At 46.5% G+C, this 24018-nt stretch overlaps 6 protein-coding genes across 7 annotated transcripts; 1 reads left to right on the forward strand and 5 right to left on the reverse strand.

Annotated features, from left to right (window-relative positions):
• Positions 1–34: 34 nt before the first annotated feature.
• salt (salty dog) lies at positions 35–3228 on the reverse strand. Its single transcript, XM_065866359.2, has 7 exons — positions 2889–3228; positions 2359–2518; positions 1843–1960; positions 1555–1774; positions 1206–1455; positions 615–1147; positions 35–555 (listed from the first exon to the last, which is right to left on the reverse strand). Exons 1-7 carry the CDS (start codon positions 3122–3124, stop codon positions 213–215), a joined length of 1860 nt encoding a protein of 619 aa, XP_065722431.2. The 5' UTR covers positions 3125–3228; the 3' UTR covers positions 35–212.
• An 838-nt stretch (positions 3229–4066) lies between these two features.
• LOC108010869 (sodium-coupled monocarboxylate transporter 2) lies at positions 4067–7121 on the reverse strand. Its single transcript, XM_017075848.4, has 8 exons — positions 6488–7121; positions 6008–6167; positions 5830–5947; positions 5554–5773; positions 5359–5499; positions 5185–5293; positions 4575–5107; positions 4067–4508 (listed from the first exon to the last, which is right to left on the reverse strand). The coding sequence occupies exons 1-8, from the start codon at positions 6709–6711 to the stop codon at positions 4151–4153; spliced, it is 1863 nt and encodes a 620-aa protein (XP_016931337.4). The 5' UTR covers positions 6712–7121; the 3' UTR covers positions 4067–4150.
• A 2409-nt stretch (positions 7122–9530) lies between these two features.
• Positions 9531–11082, reverse strand: LOC108010800 (uncharacterized). The gene is made up of 2 exons (XM_017075733.4): positions 10948–11082; positions 9531–10619 (listed from the first exon to the last, which is right to left on the reverse strand). The coding sequence occupies exons 1-2, from the start codon at positions 10963–10965 to the stop codon at positions 10074–10076; spliced, it is 564 nt and encodes a 187-aa protein (XP_016931222.3). The 5' UTR covers positions 10966–11082; the 3' UTR covers positions 9531–10073.
• A 5291-nt stretch (positions 11083–16373) lies between these two features.
• Positions 16374–18989, reverse strand: betaGlu (beta glucuronidase). Its single transcript, XM_017075846.4, has 5 exons — positions 17715–18989; positions 17346–17662; positions 17025–17286; positions 16830–16968; positions 16374–16771 (listed from the first exon to the last, which is right to left on the reverse strand). The coding sequence occupies exons 1-5, from the start codon at positions 18870–18872 to the stop codon at positions 16596–16598; spliced, it is 2052 nt and encodes a 683-aa protein (XP_016931335.4). The 5' UTR covers positions 18873–18989; the 3' UTR covers positions 16374–16595.
• A 385-nt stretch (positions 18990–19374) lies between these two features.
• Positions 19375–22456, forward strand: sip3 (septin interacting protein 3). 2 transcript variants are annotated; one of them, XM_065866138.2, is made up of 7 exons: positions 19375–19514; positions 19578–19955; positions 20022–20078; positions 20135–20323; positions 20384–21218; positions 21278–21492; positions 21546–22456. In XM_065866138.2, the coding sequence occupies exons 2-7, from the start codon at positions 19830–19832 to the stop codon at positions 22011–22013; spliced, it is 1890 nt and encodes a 629-aa protein (XP_065722210.2). In that variant the 5' UTR covers positions 19375–19514; positions 19578–19829; the 3' UTR covers positions 22014–22456. The 2 variants fall into 2 exon arrangements, with proteins under 2 accessions (XP_065722210.2, XP_036675622.3); XM_036819727.3 differs by lacking the exon at positions 19375–19514 and having other exon boundaries at positions 19521–19955.
• LOC108010808 (JNK1/MAPK8-associated membrane protein) lies at positions 22366–23928 on the reverse strand. The gene is made up of 4 exons (XM_017075743.4): positions 23771–23928; positions 23181–23700; positions 22986–23120; positions 22366–22934 (listed from the first exon to the last, which is right to left on the reverse strand). Exons 1-4 carry the CDS (start codon positions 23876–23878, stop codon positions 22783–22785), a joined length of 915 nt encoding a protein of 304 aa, XP_016931232.3. The 5' UTR covers positions 23879–23928; the 3' UTR covers positions 22366–22782.
• Between the last annotated feature and the right edge of the window lie 90 nt (positions 23929–24018).

Genomic DNA, 24018 nt, shown 5'->3' on the forward strand with positions numbered 1-24018 from the left:
TCGGCTGAGATAATGTTTTTAAGGAAAAAGAAAATTTAGATTTTATAATTATAGCATTTTCATTTATTTTGCGTTTGAAGTCGCTCCAAAGTAATTGTATTACCTTTTATTTTAAATGGGAACTTGGTTCCCTAGTCGATAACTTTTGGGTGCAATTCTTATTGTTACTTAATATTTCTAATGCAAATGTACAGATGTGATGATATGGTATACTAGGCCTCTGATGCGATTCCGTTTTCCTTCTCCTTGATTTGCTCTTCGGACAGTGGCGTCTTTAGAGGCAACTCCTCCAACTCCAAGGACGGGCCTGGCTGGTTCAACAAGTTTCGGACGAAGGGCGAGTATAGCTTGGGGTTCTGCTTCTCGTCCTTGTCCAGGGGCCAAACATAGCTCATGGGAATGGCCCATGCGAATACTAGAATGGCACCCATCACCTTGTACCAGTAGAAAGACGCGTCGTAGATCGAGAAGTCGCGATCGCTACCGAAAGCGGTGGTCACCTGCTTGGGGGCATCCAGAGAGGGAACCGGAGTGGTGGCGATGTTGCTTTTGTTGCTTTTGGTGAAGATTTTTCCATTAAAAAAGTTGAATATACTTTAGGATTCTCTACTTACATGGAGTTAAAGATGACCTGGAAGCTCTCGGCGTTACACTTATCCAGGCCATTGGGCAGGGTGTCGTACTTGATCAGCCCAGCCTTGAAGTTCATCTGTCCGTTGATGATGATCCACAGCATCGCCAGGACACTGAAGGCGATTCCACTAACGGCCACCTTGGCATTGCAGCGGGGCACGAACATGCCCAGGCAGAATACTCCCACGACAGCGCCCATATTAATGCCTGTGATCGTCCACATCGTCTGGATAATGGAGTTGAAGTTCTGCACGACGAAGCCGCCCACGATGCAGTATGCTCCCATGACCACGATGAGCATCTTCATGGTCGCATTGGCCTTGGCCTCCGTGTGATTGATTCTTGGCTTGATGTAGTCGAAGTAAACCACTCCCGCGAAGGAGTTCAGACTGGCGGAAAGAGAACTCAGCGAGGCACTGAACACGCAGGAGATGAAGACACCGGGCATGCCCATCAAATGCCCCATAATGTCTTGAATGAAGAATGGCATCAGTTTGTCTGGCTTGCTGACCAGCTAAGGAGGAAGGATATTCAGTATAGGTTATTTTAGGGCCACAAATCAATTATCTCACCCCAGCCTGAATGGGATCGCATCCGTAGTAGTAGGCGAACATGATGATTCCAGCGAAGCAGGTGAAGGACATGATGATGATGAAACCAAAGCCAGCCATAACGAGGCACCTCTTGGCGTGGCCATAAGATGGCATGGACACAATCCTCTGCACGCAGCTCTGGTCCAGGCCAAGTTTGCCCGTCCACATCAGCAGACCGCTGGCCATTCCACTGAAGAAGGTGAGCCGCAGGCGGGGATCTATGCCAAAACTAAAAACAAGTTAAGAAATTAGTCAAGCTATCTAACAAGCAACAATCAATTAAAAACCACAAAAAAGGGGTTATGTTATATTCCTGAATTACACTTACTTGAAGTTGAAGCGACCACCCTCGGAAGCATTCTGCAAAACATTAGCCAAACCACCTGTGTTCGAGGTTCCCAAAATGGCCACCAAAACAACCGAGATCAACATAACGCCTCCCTGCACCACATCTGTCCAGACTACAGCCTTAATCCCGCCGAGCATCGTGTAGAAGACGCAAATGGACGAGACCACCGTGTTGATCAGGTGGATGTTGTAGCCGGTGACTGCAAATGAAAATGAATTTTAATTCAACCACTGACGCGCCTGCGGTTAAAATCTATTTTCATTATACCTTGGGAAAAGGCTAGCGAAGGCACAAACATGTAGACGGGAAGCATCAGGAACTGGTTGATGATGAACGTGATGGTCACCAATTGGCGGGTGCGCTTGCTGAAACGCATCTCCAGGTACTGTAAAAGAAGATCAAACAAAGACTTTATTATAAGAAAGTCTTTTATAACCAGAAGCTATATATTATAATGGCTTAGGGCATATAAACGTAACCCATTTATTGACATAACCTTAAAGGCTTTTGCTTGCTGTCTTAATCTTTTATGACATGTTGGGAAATCAAAAAAATTAAAAGCAGAAGGACAGTGTTCTATAAATATATATAGTTATTTAAAGATCATTTTGCTAAGTTCACCGAGAGGATGCTAGACATTTTTGCACTTTAGCGACCTCAATTTTCATGTTTAAAAATCTAGTTTTTACTGGAAATTTTATTTTAACCTATTTTTGGGAACATTTTATCTGTTTACTCAGTTTTGTTAAAAAAAGCTGACTCATTAGGAACATTTTCACTCACCTCATAGCAGTTGGAGACATTATTATCGTAGAAAACGGGCACAATGACATATATAAGAACTGGTACCGCCAGGACCATGGCCCAGACCACAAAAATCATGTTGAATCCAAAGGAGTAAGTCTCCGCCGGAACGGACATCATGGCCACTCCGGAAAGCTGACTGAAATTACAGAAAAGTTGATTAAATCATGTAAATCACCCATCCTAGCTAAAAATTTGTATAAGATCCCACAGCAACTAGCAAACGATTTCCGTAAAAAAAGGGGCTCGAACCTGAATTAATTAATTTCACCAGGCTTGCGGTTATTGTGCGATTCGTCTAAGCCTACTTTATGGGTGCAATAACTGGCATGCGCATTTGGATAAGATAGATGGATAGACATACGAGAATAGAATATACGGATTAAGGCGAAGGAGGCACGGTACTACGATACTATCTTTATGGCCCCGTGATGTGTCTGCTGTATTTTTACTGGCGGTACGTTGTGACGACATGGAAATTTATGGAATAAAGCGTGCGGAACACTCACCTCGAGACAAGGGAAATGGCCACAGGAAGGGTGGGCATCTTCTTACCGCCCTGCAGGTACTCCTCGGTGGTGTTCTTGGCCTTCGAGAAGAACCCGAAATAGACCCCAATTCCGGCCGATGCACTTAGCATGAGGGAGAAGACTATGTAGTCCGTGAGGCTGAAGCGGAGATCCTCCATGGCAGCCGTAGTGGCAGAGGCCACTGTGCTGGCCAAGTTGCTAGCAGTGCTAGTCATCCTTCAGGTGTGTTATATCTTGGGATCGGGAAACTAGGAAAGCCGAAACGGAAAAGCCTTCGGAGCTTAGGGTCTGGATGCTGCCAGCGCACTTCTGTTGTCGGATCGTGGACACCCTTCTTAAGTAGCAACCCCCAGTTAGCCAGCCATCCTTATCTCGGCACGATATCTGTCTATGTGCGTCGCAATCGGAGTACATCGTAAATCAGGTGCTCTTATCAGGCTTACAGAGCACAGGCCGAGTTAACCAGACGTATCCGGAATCCCAGAGATCGTGTATACTCCATTAAATGTCAATTAATCGCTCAATAGAGGTCGAAATTCGCTTCTTTTGGAATTAAGGGGCCTAAGGACCTTACAATCCATCGGAGCCAACGTCTCCTTATCACCCGCCAGCGACCATGATTGCCATTAACCGACTTTGATAATGGAGGAGTCTGTATGTAAACTTTAATCACTTAGCGCCAGTCTTGTCGCACGCATCTGCGGGTAAATAATATAAAAGTTGGAGTGGGCAACCTTTAGTTGCCCTTCTAGGCTGTTGAACCTAGAAAACTTTAGCCTATTTTATGGGATGTGCTGATGAAACTGGAGGGCTAATCCTTGAAATATATTTTATAAAATTTTTAGATAGTTACAGCATGCTAGGCAAATTCATTTTATAAATGTGTTGTTAGTTAAAACTATTCTGTCGGCTTCAATTCTTCGTCTTTTGTTTACTACTCCACTCCGCACACTCTCCTGGTGGTCTTCGTCACTATGTCTGCAGTCTACAGTCTACATTTGCTTTTATTTGAACTAATTAATATGTATGTTTTTAGAATAGGTTTCCATACAATCATTGGAATAAGTCAACTTGATGAGTTGGTTTATATAATTTTGTATTGGTATTAGTATTTCCCTTAGACGTAGTTTTTAAATGTTTTCAAGAAAAAGCAGGCATTACGTTTAATTTTGTTTTATTTAGTTTACTTAATCGCCTTGGTAATATTTCAGTCTTAAAATATCTAAAATACCTATAACGAATCAGTGTTCGATACCAGCTTCCTTTTCCTTTTCGCCAGGGTCTATTCGGACGTGGGGAATCTCACCGTTATTGGCTCCTTGCAGTGGCACCTCCTCGAGTTCCTGATCCGGTTCAGGGAGAGTGAGAAACTTCCTCACGAAGGGCGAGTACAACTTGGGATTCTGTTTCTCGTTCTTATCGGGTCGCCAAATGTAACTCATGGGCACTGCCCAGAGGAAGATCAGAGCGGTACCCAAAACCTTGTACCAGTAGAACGAGATGTCATACAGAGAGAAGTCACGATCACTGTGGAAGGCAGTGGTCACAGGATCGCCAGAAGGAGGCTTCGACGTGACGGGAGTAAAGTCAGTCTTGTTGCTGAAAAAGAAGGAAATGTTATTACAATTCATCGTTTTCAAGAAATTGTGTGATTTTACTACTTACATCACATCCGCAATCATGTGCAGACCCCTGGCCTCACACTGATCCAGCGAATTGGGCAGCACGTCGTACTTGATCAGTCCAGATTTGAAGTTCATCTGGCCATTGGCAATGACCCAGACCATAGCGACCACACTGAAGATAATGCTGGTGACGGCCGTTTTGGCGTTGCAGCGGGGCACAAACATTCCCAGGAGGAACACACCCACCACTGCACCCGTGTTGATGCCCGTAATGGTGACCACCGTTTGTAGGATCGAGTTGAAGTTCTGCACCATAAAGCCGCCCAGGATGCAGTAGGCACCCATCACCACCACGATCAGCTTCATGGACCAGTTGGCGCGGGCCTCCGTGTGGCGAATGCGGGGTTTTATATAGTCAAAGTAAACCACTCCGGCCAGGGAGTTTAATGTGGCCGAAAGCGAGCTGAGGGCGGCACTGAACACACAGGAGATGAACACGCCAGGCATTCCCGCCAGGTGGCCCATGATGTCCTGCACAAAGAACGGCATCATTTTGTCCGGCTTGCTGACCAGCTGAGGAATGAAAAACAGCACATTAGTTATTTCCATCTCGATGCATTGGATGTGAGTAGCTTAAGGACTAGACTTACACCAGCTAGCAGTGGATCGCATCCGTAGTAGCGGGCAAACATAATAATGCCCGAAACAGTGTTGAAGAAACATATGATCAGGAAGCCGAGTCCAGCGATGATCAGGGATCTGGAGGAGAAGATTTAAGTATTTACATTTTTCTCCGTACACTGAGCATTAGTATAAGATGTTACTTTTTAGCATGGAAGTAGGATGGCAGGGAGACGATGCGCTGAACACAGCTCTGGTTCAAGCCAATATGACCTGTCCACATGAAGATTCCACCCATGGTGGCACTCCAGAAAGTCATGCGGATACGAGGGTCCAGACCAAAGCTAAGAAATGAACGTGTTTAAGTCGTCCTTCAAGATCAGATTGATATAACTCACTCGAAGTTAAAACGTCCGCCTTCAGAGGCGTGTTCTATAACTGTGGAGACGCCACCCGATCGGACTGTGCCCAAAACTCCCACAGCGACCACGGAAAGGAGCATAATGCCACCCTGAACCACATCGGTCCAAACCACCGCCTTGATTCCACCCAGCATCGTGTAGAAAATGCAAATGGAGGAGACCATTACGTTGATCAAGTGAATATTCATGCCAGTAACTGCAAAGTAAGAGTTTAGTTAGAGAAGCGCTAATCGAGGGAAGTTGATGGCTTACCCTGGGCAAAAGCCAGAGAGGGAATAAACATATAGACGGGTAACATCAAGAACGAGTTCATCACAAATGTGGCGGTTACCAACTGCCGGGTCCGCTTATTGAATCTCATCTCCAGATACTAAAGTGAAAAGGAAGAGTATTAGATCTGGTGTATCATAGACAGGTTTTAAGAGCTTACCTCATAGCAATTGGAAACATTGTTTTCGTAAAAGACAGGCACAATAATGTAAATTAAAATTGGGATAACGACAATCATGGCCAGGACAACGAATATGTAGTTAAATCCATAGGTATAGCTTTCAGCGGGAATTGACATAATAGCAATGCCGGACAACTGACTGCAAAGGATGATTAAGAAAATATATTTTTCGTTAGTATCTCTTCCTTTAAATACAATGTACCCCTCTAGCTGAGAAGTACACAGTACAAATAAGATGTATGATTATTGCCCAAACAGATTCCCCCAGTTCTGTGTGGGTTGCACAATCGTTATGATATAGGACTTAACAAATCCGCAGTAGTTCTTGGAACACAGCGCACTTATAACACTTGGAGAAATTGACGCAACCCGCGTTTACGGGTGCCAATAAAGAAAGATAAATTGTGACGGAATCGGGAGAATTCCGGCTGGGACCGCTGGGCACCGCTATAGTCTCACCTGGCCACCAGAGATATGGCTATGGGCAGGGTTTGCATCTTCTTCCCGCCGCGCAGATACTCTTCCGTGGTGTTCTTGGTCTTTGAGAAGAACCCGAAGTATACTCCGATCCCTGCAGAGGCACCCAGCATGATGACAAAGACGACGTAGTCCGTGATTCCGAACCGCAGATCCTGCGAAGCGCCGGAAGCGACACTGGCCATAGTGGTGGTACTAATGGACATCCTATACGTAGTTATGCGGATCTTCCAGATCCTGACTCTTGAGCTCTGGTGGGTGTTTTGTCCGGTCTAACCGGTTCACATATCACGGATGCTGGAGGCAAACTTGCGGGCCCTGGCCTGGATTGTACTTAAATATAGCTCCCGCCGGGGGCGCCCCTTATCTGAACTTGACGTTGCAACGTAAATCATCCGGGGCTTAGTGCTCCACTTATCTGTCCGGCATGCCGCTCTTATATTGTATTATTTTTGCGCCTGGGCCGCGGGGCCATCTTCGCGTTCCCAGATGGCGGGGGAGGTGAAAATATGCGAGTGCTAGAGTTGGAGTAGAACTTGAACTATAGAATCGGGTAGCACCATTATCGGGAACAGTGTGTTTTGCCGTGTGAACTGTTTGCGTGTTACTGTTTCACTTTTGCTTTGATTCAGAGTACAAGGAGAAACCGAGAGAAATATTTATTACAGTTACAAAGGGGATCATAAATTACACTTAAGGGTAAGGCGTTAGGACTAAATTACATTTATAAAAATTTTATTAATGTATCATACCTAAAAAATATTTAAGTAGTTGAATTTAAATAAAACGGTATATTACGAAAACATCAAATATTTTTTATAGTTTTACATTGTTAGTTTGCTTATTATTGTTAACTACTTTCTCTAGTTGTTATTCCGATGTTATTTAATTATAAACATTCCTTTTATTTGTATAAAACTTTGTAAGCTAATCAGTAATTGTGGTTTATTTGTCTTTGTTTTAAGCTAATCATCTGTAACTAGTTTTATTTGCAGGTCTGTGAACCTTCCAAAACACGCATTCAGATGGAATGTGCTTACTCTCTTTGGATGTAATCCCAAAATTAGAATTTTATTATGTCATAAAAGGTGGCTTTCGTTAAGCCTAAGGCTACTTCACTTTATCCAAGAGGACTTTTAGCCTTAAAATAATTTATTTAGGAGGCAAGCCTTAGATAAATTTGACAGGTTTTGAATCACTTACGCTGACTTTTCTTTAGTTGCAGTTGAACTTTAGTCTGATTTTTTCTAAGACATAATGTTTTTGGAAGAATGTTATAATCATGCATAGAAGACACAACATCCATCACATGGTGTTTTCTTAAGAAAATATTTATTTACTTTTCTCACGTCTGCTGAAACTTTCCATTTTCAGTGTTTGTCTTTCCATAATTTAATTTTTTTGACAGGGGTAAATACTTATAGCAGGTTTGCAGGGGGCGTGGCACCTGTTATACGACCCTTTCCCGGAGTGCGTACAGCTTAACACCGTTGGCCCACCGATTACGGCCCAAATATTTGCCAATGTCAGCGATAAGAAATACGACGATGACTGGGATCCTAGGCTGAACATTCGCATCGGGTAGGCGATTCTGGAGACCAAACAATGAAGATTGAGTGCACCTGGGACTATATTTAGATCCTGTCATTTGGTCGGTTGTTATACCAAGGCTAATTAAATTGCTGTGGCCAGATTGTGGTTATAGTGATGTAGTCTTTCACTCAGATAATAAGTGTATTGAGTTCCAATAGTTCTGGTATCCTCTGGATAATATCGCCCATAACATAAAATGAATCTTTTCTGGAAAATAAACTAATTTAAAAGCAAAGCTCGTCATATACAGAAATTATATCTTTTATGAAATAATTCAAGATTACATGTAACTTGATTTATCGTAGCCCATTGTTGTGTCGTTAGGACACAAATAAAATTGATTAAGGTATTCTTCGGCATCTTCAATTTTTTTTGCGGTGGCTACGATGTTGTAATCTTTGAATTCCGCATCTTCCTCTTGATTTGGCGGCTCATCTGCCAGTGCATCGTTTTTGGGTGCACCTCCATATATGTACGCCACCTCGGCACGCATTTAATTGGGCAATCCTAATGACTCCGAATGTTGGTTGAGTGGCTGCAGCTTCAGCTTCCACTTCATTTATAGCTCTGAGCCACAACTCCAACTTCAGTTGTGGCAATAGTTGATGTCCATCGACTCATCCTCCCCTCAGCCCCTTCCCCGCCAGCTGCTGCATTGGGCCCAAAGTCTCTACTGCATCTGTCGCAATATTGGCGTAATGAGCGTCCCCTCCGGCTCCAGCCGCCATCCGCATCCCCATCTTCATCTACATCTTCCATTTCGAGCACGATAGCAATTGAAGGGGAGAGTACTCCATGCACAGCAAGAAATTGGTAAGAGTTTCTCTTTATATTGAACTGATCAGTGATCCATAAAATGAAATCATTTAAAAACTCAAAACTGTTTGATTATCACGCCAATCATCAGCAGTTTGGTGAATTTCTTGAATACTATTTTCATATTTCCATAAAAAGCTCTTTTCGTATATACAGATCTCGTATTCACCTAAAAAGGTTATCCTTGTAATCAGCTGATATCTTAAAGATCCCATTGATGTATTATACAGAGCTTTGAAATCTAAATGTATAAAATAGATTTGATTTTTTAAGATCTGTTTTTAAAATGAATCTTAGATTGTTTTTCTCAGTGTACTTGGATAGGGCAGGGGTTACAGCTACCTCATCGTGGAGTTGAAAAGTGAAAGGATTTTTGAAGATGTTTGGCTTGGTATTTAATAAACTCGCATGAGGCCAGTGACAACTGGCATTTTGGAGAGCTGCGAACTCGTTCAATTGGAATTGGTCTATGTGAATGGATTGTCATTACGAGATCATCGAGTGCTTCGGAGGTAAAGTATGGGAAATGGGGTCAGTTGCTTTTAATGATGTATTGCAAGATGCCAACGTGTCTGAGATACTCCCCATTAATATAGAAATTAAAACAATGCGGTAATTTAACGGTGACAAAATTTACTATTTTTTTTATTGTTTTCATATTTTTTTTGTTGTTTCTTTGTTTGTTTCATATAAAATAAAAACACTTACGAGCTAATAATGCGTTATAACACTGTCTGGGGTGTTTTTCCATCTTGGTGTTGTGGGTGTTGTTGTGTGGCTTTCGTTTTCGGATTTTCTTGTATTCGTGTAGTGTGAGATAACTATTTACAAGGGTTACAAAAAAAGTCCAAAACGAAGGCCCGAATTTGAGATTCGTTGAGGGTACGAGCCGAAATTCGAGATTGGAGTTTGGGGGTTCTCTGGGAAACGGAGTGTGTTTGGGGAACTGAGAGGTACAGTCGCTGAGTTTTGGAAGGGGGCTTGAGAAGGGGATCGATCACCAGTTCTCTCGGGATCAGAGCGGATCGGTAGTTCCTTTTCTAGGTCCAGGATGCCCAAATTGATATAGTGTTGGTGTCGTCTTTGTCGGTTTCGTGTCCGTCGGTATTCATTTTTGGCAGAGAGATGTGTCTTTCGGATGTGAGACCTTTTCGGGGATCTAGAAGGGCGCTCCGTAGCTGCCGCTGGGCCTCGAGGGGGCTCCATACGATCCAGATGGGGCGCTGGGGTATCCACCACCACCACCGCCTCCCTGCTGGGTGCTCTGCTGGGCGAACTGGGCCACTTGGATGGCCTGACGGACGCCCTCCAGGTCGATGCCCACCACACGGCCACCGCCTCCGATGCCAGGGGCTCCGTAGCTGGTGGAAGGAGGACCGTAGCTGCTGGACGGGCCGCTAGGATAGCCACCGCCGCCGCCGCCGCCTCCACCACCTCCGCCGCCGCCCTGCTTGCTCTCCTCGTTCAGCAGGATCTGACGAACCTGCTCCAAGAGCTGGGGATCCACGTTCTGGCCCTCGGACGTCTGGAAGCCGCCGCTCACAGCCTGGTAGCCACCGCCGCCACCACCGCCGCCGCCACCTCCGAATCCACCGCCGAAGCCACCTCCGAATCCGCCGCCACCGCCGCCGCCTCCGCCGCGGGGATAGTTGTATCCGGATGGTGGCTCAGCCGCAGCCAGAGCGGCCAGAGCGAACACTAAGAACTGGAAAAGGGAAACGGGGGTTAATGGGTAGTCCACAGTGGCCAGATCAGATGAAGATCGGTGGTGTAGATCCTAGTCCAAATCTGCTACTCGATAGCTACTATATTTCGATTCTTTCTGGGATTCTGAGTTGATCATTTAATTTTCAGAAAAAGTACTTGAGGAGGTTTTTGAAATCTGAGAGAATTGGAAACTCTGTGAACATCTTTTTCAAGTAATAGAGAATTGGAGCCTCTGAACTTTTGGCATTTTAAATCCGTTTAAGGTACGTTATCCGTATAGGTCCGATTTTTCGTAGGCTCGATCTTCAAGATCGAATGCTACTTACCACTGAGAAGGAGTTCATAGCGACGAGTGTTTGTTGGGGGGAAGAGTTGAGTAGAGTAGAGTGGAGTGAATTTGGTTGCTTCCGAGTGGGGAACCAGCGACTGAATGCATCTCCCTGGCCAGCAGAGCCACTCTTTATACCCGCCGGTGCCCAGCTCTTCAGCTCTTCGTGCCAACTCGTCCACTCGGGAACGTCATTATCGCCAAACTTCGTCCGCAACTTGTTTTTGCTTTGGCCGCTTGGCAGTGCGCTTCTCACAATAAAACAAAATTTCCAAATGGAAAACAACGTTGAGACAGAAGAAAAAAAGAAAAGGCCGAAAAATAAAATGTCGCTAACGATTTTGGTATTTGAAATTTTCTTTGGCACTTTCCTTCGATGCGCGGCGGACCAGGAAGTGATTTTTCCATTTTTCCCACCATCGCGATTGATCCCAAAGGTAAACAACCCAGCCGCAGCCGCAGAGATTTTTCGACAGCCCAGGAGGATCACGGGGCTTCCAAAATGTGTATATGTACATACTTTTTGGCCATGAGGGATGGCTCCTCCAATGACGAAACTGCAGTTCGCATTTCCCGTTGCCCAACTGCAGTTGCATTTCAATTGTGGGTAAGTCGCAACGTGGGCTCGTCATCCATCAGCATCAGCGTCACATGGGCACGAAGATTACGAAATGGGCTGGGAAATGCGAATCGGGGGAGTTGGGAGGGGCCCAGGCCGGGCCTGAGTAGTACGTACAATTCGTAAGATCGCGATGTGGAGCAGTAGGGCTCTGCTCTGGCACCACGGGGCGTATAATTACGGTTCCCAAGGAGCCAAATTAAATTTACATTTGCAGAAGAGTGGGGCAATCGCTAGAGCCCCAAAAAAATGCACTTAACACTTTGACAAGCCGAAATGTCAAACTAAGTGCAATACTAACCATATCAGTTTAATCTAAGCTTTTTAGTTCATACTCGTACCATATAAATACATCAAAGTATTCATACTACAACATCGTGTGGTTAAACCTTAAAGGGTTAATTTTAAGATTTGTTGGAGGAGGGGCTTGAGTCACGAGATATTCGGAATTGCGGTTGCGACACCCAGCTGACCTCGAAAGAAGCTCGCAAACCAGAAACCTGCGCATATTCTGACAGAAGTGAAAGAAGTCCCCGATCCGATGGAATGGGCCAGGAGGCCCCATTGTGCCCATTATGTCATGACGCCGGATGAGCACCTGTGGAGTCGCAGATGGCGGCCGAAGAGGTGCGATAAAAATACAATGAAAGGGAAGACGACTGCATTCGACTGGAAATGAAGCTGGCAGTAAATTGGAGTAAATGAGGTTTATTTACATCTCGACACACACTTTCGCAAAGACCCAAAACCGGCAATGACTTTGGCTCCGCTCCATACAGAGAAAACATTTCACCAAACCATAAACCATTTTACTAAGCTTGCAATTTACTTTATTAAGCTGTCTATATTGAAAGCCAGACAAAATTTATGATATAATCTAGAGAGCCCATGTCCAAAGATATCTTAACTTTTATCCTTGACAATTATAAAAACGTTTAAGACAGTTTAAAAAGATGATCATAATATAGTGTTATAGATTTTTAATACAGAAAAGAAAGCGATGCAGACTTTTAAGATGGATTTCGTTATAATATTTGAGAGACCGTCCGAAAGACATTTTTCTGAGTGTGCTGAGGGCGCCTTGGCTCTTTGGAAACCTTCACGCTCCAAAGTGAAGGACTTGCTGCGTAGCGTGTCTCCCTGCGTTGGGGCACGATCTGCAGTTGGAGTTTGGGAGTGTGGATGGGGATGGGGATTGGGTTCGGTTTTGGTATTGGGTTTTGGGCTTTGGGTTTTGGGCTCGGGGGCAACAATGAGATGAAAGTCAACACTTCACTCTCGATGGCGGAGGCAGCAGAAGCAGCCTCAATGACAGTGCGCTAAATCATTTGCGTGGCTCGGAACCGAACTGTTTTGTTTTGATCAGCTGTGGCTGCCACTGTCGTTAATTCGGTTTATTGTGGTCGAGGGATTCCGGCGAAGGTCTCTCACCCATCGATGGCGTAATTCACTTTTTGTCGGGCTTCACTTTCGGCCGTGTAATTGGAGTAACGGGGAAAGGTCACATGCAAGAGTGGCCATGCCGCAAAAGAGCCTTTTATTTAATTAAGACATAATCTATTTATATCATTATTTTTTCAATATTTTTGTCCAAAAGTATTTAAATCATATGCCTAAAACTATAATAATAGGAAGAGATATTTAAACGTAGGACCTTGATAGTCAGTGATGGTCCTTTTGATATTTGTTGACCATAATCGAGATAATCGTGGGAGTTTATTAACTACTTCTTATTCATTAGCGTTGCCTTTGTTTTGGTTTATCGCTGGCTCTGGTTATTTTTACCCGCGTTTTTGCAACTTTAATGAACGCTTTATTATACATAGTGGCCTATCTGAACATATCCATCATTAACACGTCTTCCACTAGGTCAACTTTGGACGGTGATGGCGATGGCTTTGGATCTTGGCTCTTGGTTTTGGCTCTTTTCGCTGTTGGCTCCGTGCTCCAGTCTCTTAGCCAGTTTTTTCTCACTCTTTTTAGCCCAAACCGAACAGAAACTCATTATGGCCCAGTGTGTGCGTGCGTAATTGTTATGACACTATAATTGGGCCAGCAATAGCAAAACAAAGCGAGCCGAAATAAAAACAAAATCCCCTCAGACGAAAAGCTGCCAACTGACAGACGCGCGTAAATTTTCAAATCGAATTCGCAAAGTATCGCTGCCATCGAGATTTCATTTGCAATTCGTCTTTTGCACGGGGACAACGCCCCCGCCCCGAAAATCAATTTGATAGCCCCTGCGATTTGCGAATTTTAAGTTTGTTTGATTTCATTTAAGCTCATTAAAGATTGCAAGTCGTAACCTGATGATGATTAAAATAATAGAGTGAAATCGAAAGTTTAGACCAGTATTTTTCTACATGGAATAGAACAATAAATGTCATATTTATACATGTTAATCCACGGCGTATACGCAACATCAGCACTAGAGTTCCTAATTTCATTTTGTCAAAAAAGAGACGGAGGAAGAAAATGAATTATTCAAAGCCATTTTTTTAAATAAAGATGTGTTTCTGGTAACACTCCAGCCATCATGGCGCATGCGCAACACACGCAATTAGGATAGTTCTAGTCTTTCAGCCACCTGCTGATCTCTTCGGGGAACCATTTCGCCTTTGAAGCGCTAATCGACAGACGAAGGCATAAAAACAGCATGTGTGATTAATGATAAAGAGGGGTCATTTTTCAGTCGCAGATGAGGCTGATGGCGCGACAAAAAACTGATTATTCCGGCCTATTGATGACAGAGGGAGAAGTGCAGTCACGTACGGCAAAGTCGTATCTGCGGCGCTGATGAAGATGAGTCCGCAAAATGTTCGTTGGTGTTTGCCGGTGGTGTTTGGAGTTCGGTGGCTCATTCTCTGCAGGTCCCTTCGAGCCGGCGGACTACTGGACAGGCCACATGAGTTGCATAAGCCAGCGAGCCCCCGTCGGCAGTAGTTTTATTTTACACAGGGAAAATATAAGCTTATCTTATTGTTCGGATTTATATTCATTCCGTGCCTGCATCTCAAAATAAACTTTAAGATCTATGTCGTCTGATTGCATTCAAAGTAATTTATTTGATTCAAGTTTCACAGATTGCTATCGGACAGTTCGGATTTTGAATTATTTTTGCCGTATGTCGTACATTTTAAAAAATGTTATATATTATATTAAATGTGTATTTTAATAATATGATAAAACAATTATGTTGTAATTGCCTAAATGGATAAATATTATTATCGTATTATTCCATTAAAATCAATATATTTTGCCAATGATGGTTTAATATAGTGAACAGCTTAATATTTACTTATACGACTATCTATTAAAGGTCACATAATATTTTCTATTAAAAGTTAATAGATATTTGATTACAATAACCGTGTAGCTACCCGTACCAGCAATGGCCAAACATCCACCCCACCCCCAGCCAGCTGATGATCATCGAGAGAGGCCCCTCCACTCCGCTCCTCCTCCACATCGCCCCCAAGTAACGCCTCTGTCGTTTCCTCGTCGCGGGCTGAAACGGGTTTGGATTTTGGCGTGCGAGGTGCTCCTCGCTTTATGTAAGTCAAGCGCGAGACATGGAGCCCGACGACGCAGTCATGGAGTTGGAGCATGGAGCATGGAGCAGGGAACTGGGAGCACTGAGCCGGCTGGCGGGCAGATGAGCAACCTGATGGCGGTGGGAGGAGTGGAGCGAATGCAGTGCATATGCAATGCGAACCGACGAAATGGGCAGCAGCCATAAAAGACACTCAAAGAAAATTGTAAGTGTTTCTCCGAATTAACAATTTTCGTCAATAGAGGCGTTTTTAGTCTTAACATTTTAACATTACTTTCAGCAAATGCTTCCCTTAAGTATTTTATTACCAGTCATGTTGTTATTTTTAGTGTCCAGGTGATTATTTTATATTTTCTCAGAGTGCCGACAAAAGATGGCATGGTGCGCATGGAAAAGCCGCCGCTGAATGGAAAATTGCTGCGACACGTTTTCGCCTGGGTCCGCTGGAATGGGATGGGATCTGTGACCGGTCTTAGTCGGCGGTGGTCTGGTGTCGATGACTGTGTGTCCATGTGTCCAAGTCTGGGCCCCTCGTTTGTTTTCCGCAAAAAAAGACAATCCGCGCTGGCATTCTGCAGCCAACTTTAGCCTTTGGGTGCTAACCATTCGGTTGGCTTATGCAAAAATCCACATCCTCAGCTGGTCCGCGACGAAGTGCCTTGTGCAACACCCCAGCCAGAGACCAGACATCAGACACTAGACAGTCTGACCAGTTGATCCACTCGCCATGTGGTCATCTCGGTGCATCGGCACCGGTGGTTCCATTCTCGAGGCTGGGGTAAAAGTAAAAGCCAGCGGGGGAGGAGTGGCAATCGCAGATCGAAGATGGAAGACTCATTTGGCCACCTTAATTATGCCACGATTTGGCACGGCCAGCTCATCTGCTTTCTGGCCATGGAGATGCCCCATTGTGCGCCGCATTTTGCTATTTTGTTTTCGCGTAAAGTGCAAAGCAGAAAATATAAATGGTTTTACGAGAGGGTCTAAATGAGTTAATTAGGTTTGCTGTCGAGAGGTCTTAACCAACACGAGTTGGCCATGGCAAAGCCAATGAAGATATCAGGGAAGGGGTAACACATGTAGGTGTGTGGATACATTTAGTACTACATGAACGGAATTACCTTAAAGTTTGGGCTTACTTGAGTTGTTCAGGCTACTAAACATTTTCCAAGGTAAACTGAATTTGCAGGATGCGTTTGACAACATTCTTTCTTATTCAGAATTGATTCCTGGTAAAGAACAGTCTTAGAACTGCTGTAATGAGATCAGATAGATACAATATATTTTATTTTATGAGCATAATATAACTGCTTTAAAGAATCTAATGTATTTCATTATAAATCTCAAAACTTTTAGAAAAATAGTAAGGCCTATATTGCACGAAGACATTTCGCATCTAATGGCAAGATACAGTAAGAATGCAAATGTTTAAAGCTCATTTTGTGCGTATCTGTTATACATAGGATTCCCTGATCTAAAGCTCGTTGTGGGTATGCTTGGAGATATACACATTGAGGTCCTGCGGTAGCTGGCACTGATCCAACTCCTTGGCCAATGCAAAGTACCGCCACCTGAGGATGTGGGCCACTTCCTTGGGCTGGCGGTTTCTGGTAAAGACACCCTTCTTGTTTCCACCCACGCGGTTAATACCTGCAAAATATATTTCAGTTATTAGAAGCTCTAATCCGAAAAACCTTGGGAAACCCACTCTGCGCAGTCCGGAAATCGGCAAAGTTCCATACGAACTCGCCAATGAACCACTTCCGCTCACGAAGCTCGTCGAAAGCCTTAAAGTGCCGCGAGAAGAGCTCCACCTGGTATTCCTCAGACCAAATAAAGGCGGGAAGCTTTAAGGAGGCAAAACCATTATAAACAGCCAAAGAATACAGTCGGGATCCCTCACCGAATGCATGCCCTCCATGGTGTCGCCTCCGTACTCGAACTGGATGACTGGCTTCCCAAACGTATCCCTCCAATTCTGGGCCTCAGTCGTCAGCAGGTTAACAATCATGTCGGTGCGTCCCGTGTTCTGGTACCAGGAGTTATAGCGATTGAAGCCCACGATGTCCAGAAACTGGGTCAAGTGGCATGTGGAGGGACTTGCATTGATAGCCGCCGTCAGAGGACGTCCGTGGGCAATGCTCCTGGTGTAGTTCACCAGGGATCTATATACAGGCAAGACATCCTCATTAGCTTCTACATATCAGGCTCGTTTTGTACCCACTCGAAGTATTTCAGGGCCCCCTGCTTGGTGGATCTCGGCTCATTGGCCACCGACCAGGCCACCACGCTGGGGTGGTTCCTGTCCCTGTGGATCAGTTGCTCCAGCGAGGACATGTGCTGTTCCAGCAGCTGCGGCTCAAAGATGTCGATGTTCACAGCAGAACACTCGTCAATGATCATGATCCCATGCTGGTCGGCGAACTGCATGGACTCCTCGGAGTAGGGATAGTGCGAGGTGCGGTAGGCGTTGGCTCCAATCCACTTGAGCATGTTGAAGTCGCGGGCGAGTAGAGCGTTGTCCAATCCCTTGCCTCGTATCTAAAACAAGAATATAAGTCAATAACTGGCTTTACTTAGTAAGCAAACCCACATCGGAGTCCTCGTGGCGTCCGAATCCCCGCAAGTAGAGGGGTTTCCCATTGAGCAGCAGGCTGTCGTTGCTCCAACTTAAACTGCGAATGCCCACTTGTAGGCGGTAAACGTCCAGCAGAGCATCCGACGCCCCCTCCTCCTGGTCGGCCACGAAGAGCTCGAACTGGAGGTCGTAGAGGTAACCGGGATCAGGGTGCATCAGGTAGGGCCACCAGGGACTGGCCTTGGGCACCAGCAGCGTGCCATGATAGATCGCCTTGTTGATCTGATGGGCGGCCACCTGGCCATCGCGGTCCCTCAGTTGCACCAGAACATGGCTGGGCTGGATGCGGAGACCATCCTGGCTGCCATCCAGCCACAGGCGGTAGTCAATGCGCCCCATTCCCTCAGCATTTAGTTGCGTGGTCACCTCCACGTCGCTGATGTGGAGCAGAGGCGTTGTGTACATGTGAACACTCCTGTGGATTCCCGCGTAGTTAAAGAAGTCGAAGGAGTAGCTCTGGACGGGCACAGTGCCGTCATCCGTGGCCGCCTCGTGTACCGATCCCTGGGGAACGCTGTGATTGCTCAAGCGATTGTCGCACATCACGGTGATCCTGTTCTCCCCGCCAAAACTGATCAAGGCCGAGATCTCCGCCTCGAAGGGAAGGTGACCGAGGGAGTGGCTGGTGGCGTTCCTGCCGTTGATCCAAACCACAGCCGAGTAGTGGACGCTACTGAAGCGCAGCCAGGTGCGTTGGTTCCCCTCCCAGGAGCGGGGCACGAAGAAGGTCCGTTCGTACCAGACGGTGCCAACGTGGTCCCGCAGGTTGTCCGTGGTGATGTCATTATATGAGGCGGGAACCGGCATGGGAATAATCTCCCTTCCGGTCTTTCTCAGCGCATCCGCAAACCAGTTCTCCCTGATTCCCTGGAGGGGGTCAGCCGGGTCGCTCCTCACCAGGCGCCACATTCCGTCCAAACTGCGCAACTCGCGTGTCTCCGATTCAATAGGATACAATAACCCTTGGGTGGGTTTGGGTCTTTCAACGTCGTCATACTCAAACAAAGGGTATTCCTTGAATTCATCCAGATTGGGGCTCGGCAAAAACCCATCTTCGGTGGCGGACACCAGGAGCTGCAGATAGCTCAACAGCAGAACCCAGAACCACCTCATCGGGAATCGAGTTTCAGACTAACTGGTTTATAATTAAAATTTAACGTCCATTTATCATACAATTAGATTCGTTCTTCTTCTTCTTCGACCGGCTTATAATCAGAACGGCTGAAGTATGACCATCAAAACAATAATAAACAATTTCAAAAAACGGCATCGATAGTATGGCGTTATCGTTTCTTTCCAGTGTTGCCCGATTAGGTGGTTCACACTAGAAAATGTATGGTAGCACTGTTACTAGAGTTGCGCGCGTGCCGTGATTTTTGGCGTGCTACTAAAATTCTACATACTTTTCATCGTGCTTCTGTTAAACTTGCCCGGCTTGATTGCTTATCAAAGTTATCAAACTTGAAACAACAGAATTCACAACTAAGTGGGTGAAGACCTATGATCTAGACTATTTCCAAATTAAAAACAGACTAAGATTAAAATGCATAGATTTTAGTGTTCTGGTATTTCAATTGAACGCAATGAATGTGTTACAGCTTACGAAAACATAGTTTATTCCTTGAAATTCTCGTCCTCGTGCCGTGTTTTCAAAAACGGTTGTCGTGCGTGCGTGATCGTGCTTTCAAAATATATCGACGTGCTCGTGCCGAAAGAAGAGACGCACGCGCTCATCGCTAGAAGTTCGTACTACGTGTAATTGTAGTTAAAAATAAAAAATATTAAAACGCCCTAATAGAGCCACCCCTCAAATTTCAGAGTCGGAAATCTCGATGGCAATGCAAACAACTTCGTTCGGCTAACAAAACCCGGCAAAATTCCAGCGTCAACGAGAGCAAAGTCGACATTTTCTGTTTCGGACGCAGAGTCCCGTCCCGAGCGATACAGATTCCGATTCCGAGAGCTGCGGCCTTATATGTAGAGTGGGGGCAGGCAGAGATCCCGGCCAAAATTAACATATTCCTGGAGTCCATCAGCCAGCTGGCGGCCCTGGCGACTTCGAGCGGCATCATGCAGCTGCTCCTATCCTCCGTTTGCATGGCGCTGACCAGCGCGGTGATCGGGAATGCCTACTACCAAAAGCAGCAGTTCTATCCGGCGGTGGTGTACATCACCAAGTCGAACGCCTCCATGGCGGTGGGTAGTCCAACCGTGAATCCTCTGCCACACCCAATCTGAACCTGAATCTTCCTTTGCTTCCAGGTGATCTACATACAGTTCTTTGTGATTGTCTTCATGTTTGGCAAGCTGCTCCGCAAGGTGAATGAACCCCAAGAGTCCCCTGTAAACCCACATTAACCTGGTTCATTCCCCAGATCTTCCTGGGAACGCTCCGCGCTGCCGAGTTCGAGCACCTGCTGGAGCGCTTCTGGTACGCCCTCACGGAGACCTGCTTGGCCTTCACCGTATTCCGCGATGACTTCAATCCGCGCTTTGTGGCCCTGTTCACAGTGCTGCTATTCCTCAAATCATTCCATTGGCTGGCCGAGGAGCGGGTGGACTTTGTAAGCTGTGTGTCCTGTAAATTGGTTATGTCTTTTTTAACAAAATCTTCCCCTCCCCAGATGGAGCGTTCGCCCGTGCTCGGCTGGCTGTTCCATATTCGAGTGGGCAGTCTGCTCACCATGCTTGGCATCCTGGATTACGTTCTGCTGATCCATGCCTATAACTCCACCTTGGTGCGCGGACCCACCGTGCAGCTGGTCTTTGGCTTCGAGTACGCCATCCTTCTGACCGTCATTGCCAGCACGGCCATCAAGTACGTGCTCCACGCCGCCGAGATGCGCACGGACACGCCCTGGGAGAATAAGGCTGTGTTCCTGCTCTACACAGAGCTAGTCATCGGACTCATCAAAGTGGTGCTGTACATACTGTTTGTGGTGATCATGGCCAAGATCTACGCACTGCCCATGTTCGTGTTCCGCCCCATGTTCTTCACCATACGCAACTTCCGCAAGGCCCTGAACGACGTTATCATGTCCCGCCGCGCCATTCGCAACATGAACACCCTGTATCCGGACGCCACGCCTGAGGAACTGCGCCAGTCGGACAACATATGCATCATCTGCCGCGAGGACATGGTCAATCATTCGAAAAAGCTGCCCTGCGGCCACATCTTCCACACCACTTGCCTTCGCTCGTGGTTCCAACGCCAGCAGACCTGTCCCACCTGCCGGCTGAACATCCTGCGCACTCCGGCCGTTAACTCCACAGCGATGCCACGTGCCGGTGATGAGGCTGCGAATGCCGGTCCTGCTGCCGCAGGTGCTCAACCGGCTGGAGGTGTACCTGCTCCGGCTCCAGCTGCCGGAGCCGACGGAAACCAAGCACGCGTCAATGGCCCTCTCCCCGGAGGTCAAGCCTTACCGCCCAGCTTCGCGGATCTATTCGGTGATGCCAGTGAGTTTTGAATTTAGAGTTCGGTAAATAAGGATCCTACCTGATCCATTCCTTTGCAGCCGGCTTGCCCAATGGATTGCCCAATCTGGCTGGTCTCTCGATGCCTCCTCCGCCGGCCATGCCCATGCTCTCGCCTTTTATGATGCCGCCACAGTTTGGCTACTTTTCGCCCCTGCCGCCGCCGCCAATTCCACTGGACCTGACCAAGTTTACCGTCGAGGAGCTGCGCGCCATGGAGGGACACCAGCGCGAGCAGATTGAGCAGCGCCTGAAGGTGAAATATCGCACTTTGTAATGAATAGTAACTTATCTAAACATCCCTTTCAGTTGCTGCAAAACATTAACCTTATGCTGGATTCGGCGGGGATTATGATGTCCCAGTACCAGAGTTTGGCCTCCCGCTTGCAGCTCACTGCAGTGCCGCCGGTATCCGCGGCAGCAGGGTCTGCTTCCGCCCCGGCAAACGCAGAAAGCGCTGTTAGCGAATCTGGCGTGTACGACAAGCCCAGTACCTCGGCCACAGCCATGGCCCAGCTGGAGGCTCATCAGGTTACTCCGACAACAACGGCCGCAGTGGCTCCTCCCCTGCCCGCCGAAAAGGTAACCATTGAGGATCTGGGCGCGGATGCAGACGAGGATGATGTGCCATCGACGGCCACGGAGGCGGTCAGTCTGCCCAACTCCGATGCCGACTTCGAGGAGAACTCCTCGGAGCTGGGCGAGCTTAGGAAGCGACGCTTGAAGTTCCTTGAGGAGCGCAACAAGTTCACAAACGAACGCACGACAGCGGAATAGACGCCCTGAATACTGAAGTCTCCACTCCCAAAAACGGCAGCGAATATCCTCATCCAACAAAAAACATAAACAGAACGTGCTTGCGTTAATCACATTTTCTATTCTCTTTGCTGGTATTGATTTTGTTTATACTCCGCTCCTCATCCGCTGCACCCTGTCCTTGACTTCTTAATTTCTACGGCTTGCGATATGGGAATATTACGACGATGACGACAAAGATGACTACGGTGCCCCCGAATTCACACACTGAAGTACGACCGCCCAGGGGCGGCGTGCGGAACGAAGGATCTGAATGTGAACCAAGTGCGGCATCCAAATTCAATATGTAGCAATATATATTGTGTAAAAACTATTTTAGAGATGGGAAACTGATGATTTGTATTTAATATTACTATATGTGTATAATTAATGTGAAATATAATTAAAACGAAAAGAACGATGAATGGATTAAGGCTAAACGACGAGTACACTAGAGGACCTGCTCCGACTTTCATCTTCACAGAATTCGTTTGATTGCGATTTTATTATCTGACATGGCTTGGTAAGTAAGCGAAATGACCTTCACTTGGACTGGTTTACAGAACAGTTGGCATTGAAAGATAAGATTATATTCGAAATCGCCTAAAGTATGTGAAATTCGGAACGGGTCTGAATCTAAGCTACGCACTAAGTGTAAATAAATTAAGCGACGCGTACACTACACATAGATAACAACAGTCGATCGCCGGGTGCCCCGGGCGTGGAAGATTTGCATCTGGACGTCGCCGCATCAAATTCTCGACTCCAGCTCCCGGAACTCGCCCGGATCCGTGAAGCGCACGGTCAGGATGTAGAAGAGTGTGGGGAAGGGCACCAAGCACATGAAGGCGTAATGGTAATTCAGGGAGGTTATCCCATAGGCCAGCAGCATCCAGTGGACAGCTGTACAAGTAAGCTGGTAAAAATTTCTCTTATAAAAAATCATTTACCCACCTATTATGACCACGTTCTTCAACTCCCACACCGAGGAGTGAACCAGAGCCTTCAATGTTTGGTCCAGCTTGAGGGAATAGTGGATGGCATTCGCCACCATGGAGATGGCCACGCTCAGGTAGGGAAAGGAGTAGTCTGAAAGGAAAGCAGTGTGTTAAAATCTGACATGTAGCAGGTAACCTATGCACTACTCACAGATCAACCCACATCCCAACGCATGGATAAAGGTGAGCAGGGGCAGAAAGTAGAGGGCCGAGTAAATGGGCGCCTTGCTCCTGCCCCCCACATCCATCACTTTGCTGACCAGCGGGCGGATGAGAAACATGTTCACCAGGCACAGGAAGTAGAAGACCAACACAATGGTTTGGAGTGGGTAGACTGCCTCCTGGGTGCAGTAGACCCGTGACTCGTAGTTGGGACTGGGATTGTAGAACAAGGTGTACCAGTCGGTGAGTTTCCGGACATCGCAGGCGTAGAGGCGCAGCTCCCACATGGGCTCCATGAACAAGGTGGCCAGCACGGCGGACAGGGCCACCTCCACGAAGGCGCTGGCCGTCAGGATGAGCTGCTTGCGTGAAAACTTCCGATCCTTGGCGTCCATGTCGATAAAGAAGCAGTGCATCATGAGCGGCAGCAGTGTCATGAATCCCAGGTAGAGCCAGGAGTACGTGGTCAATTCATCGCGGCACGGAGAGCAGGCGTATGCATCGTTCACCTGTGGGCGGATGAAGGAGGATTTATTGGAGCCAGGTCTCATATGACGGGGTGGCAGGCAAGACACTCACCCGGGATCCTCGGGGACAGACCCCGCAGCTGCTCCAGGTGTCATTTCCCAGAGGCGATCTCCCACAATAGGCACCTGGGCACCGTTCCAACGCGTCGTACATTTTCATTCCATTAGTAGTAGTATAGTTAGTAGTAGACGGACCATCAGGTAACACTGTTGTAATCATAATTTCAGTGTTGCCAGATGGGGAAATGGCTTCCTCTTAAAAATTGTATTCTCTCACGAAATTCTTTTATTTGAATTAAA

This window comes from Drosophila suzukii, chromosome 3 (genome assembly GCF_043229965.1).
Source record: "Drosophila suzukii chromosome 3, CBGP_Dsuzu_IsoJpt1.0, whole genome shotgun sequence".
Taxonomy (NCBI): Eukaryota; Metazoa; Arthropoda; class Insecta; order Diptera; family Drosophilidae; genus Drosophila; species Drosophila suzukii.

Bases quoted from the DNA above. Each gene is read 5' to 3' on its own strand.
- salt (XM_065866359.2), bottom strand. From the start codon at position 3,124: ATGACTAGCACTGCTAGCAACTTGGCCAGCACAGTGGCCTCTGCCACT. The intron at 2,519-2,888 runs GTGAGTGTTCCG...CTGTAATTTCAG, and splicing joins GCCATTTCCCTTGTCTCGAG to TCAGCTTTCCGGAGTGGCCA. The intron at 556-614 runs GTAAGTAGAGAA...CTTCACCAAAAG, and splicing joins CAGGTCATCTTTAACTCCAT to CAACAAAAGCAACATCGCCA.
- LOC108010869 (XM_017075848.4), bottom strand. From the start codon at position 6,711: ATGTCCATTAGTACCACCACTATGGCCAGTGTCGCTTCCGGCGCTTCG. The intron at 5,774-5,829 runs GTAAGCCATCAA...CTTACTTTGCAG, and splicing joins CTCTCTGGCTTTTGCCCAGG to TTACTGGCATGAATATTCAC. The intron at 4,509-4,574 runs GTAAGTAGTAAA...CTTCTTTTTCAG, and splicing joins CACATGATTGCGGATGTGAT to CAACAAGACTGACTTTACTC.
- betaGlu (XM_017075846.4), bottom strand. From the start codon at position 18,872: ATGAGGTGGTTCTGGGTTCTGCTGTTGAGCTATCTGCAGCTCCTGGTG. The intron at 16,969-17,024 runs GTGAGGGATCCC...GCCTCCTTAAAG, and splicing joins CCATGGAGGGCATGCATTCG to CTTCCCGCCTTTATTTGGTC. The intron at 16,772-16,829 runs GTGGGTTTCCCA...TATATTTTGCAG, and splicing joins CGATTTCCGGACTGCGCAGA to GTATTAACCGCGTGGGTGGA.
- sip3 (XM_065866138.2), top strand. From the start codon at position 19,830: ATGCAGCTGCTCCTATCCTCCGTTTGCATGGCGCTGACCAGCGCGGTG. The intron at 19,956-20,021 runs GTGGGTAGTCCA...CTTTGCTTCCAG, and splicing joins AGTCGAACGCCTCCATGGCG to GTGATCTACATACAGTTCTT. The intron at 21,219-21,277 runs GTGAGTTTTGAA...ATTCCTTTGCAG, and splicing joins GGATCTATTCGGTGATGCCA to CCGGCTTGCCCAATGGATTG.
- LOC108010808 (XM_017075743.4), bottom strand. From the start codon at position 23,878: ATGAAAATGTACGACGCGTTGGAACGGTGCCCAGGTGCCTATTGTGGG. The intron at 23,701-23,770 runs GTGAGTGTCTTG...ATCCGCCCACAG, and splicing joins TCTGTCCCCGAGGATCCCGG to GTGAACGATGCATACGCCTG. The intron at 22,935-22,985 runs GTGGGTAAATGA...TTACTTGTACAG, and splicing joins GAAGAACGTGGTCATAATAG to CTGTCCACTGGATGCTGCTG.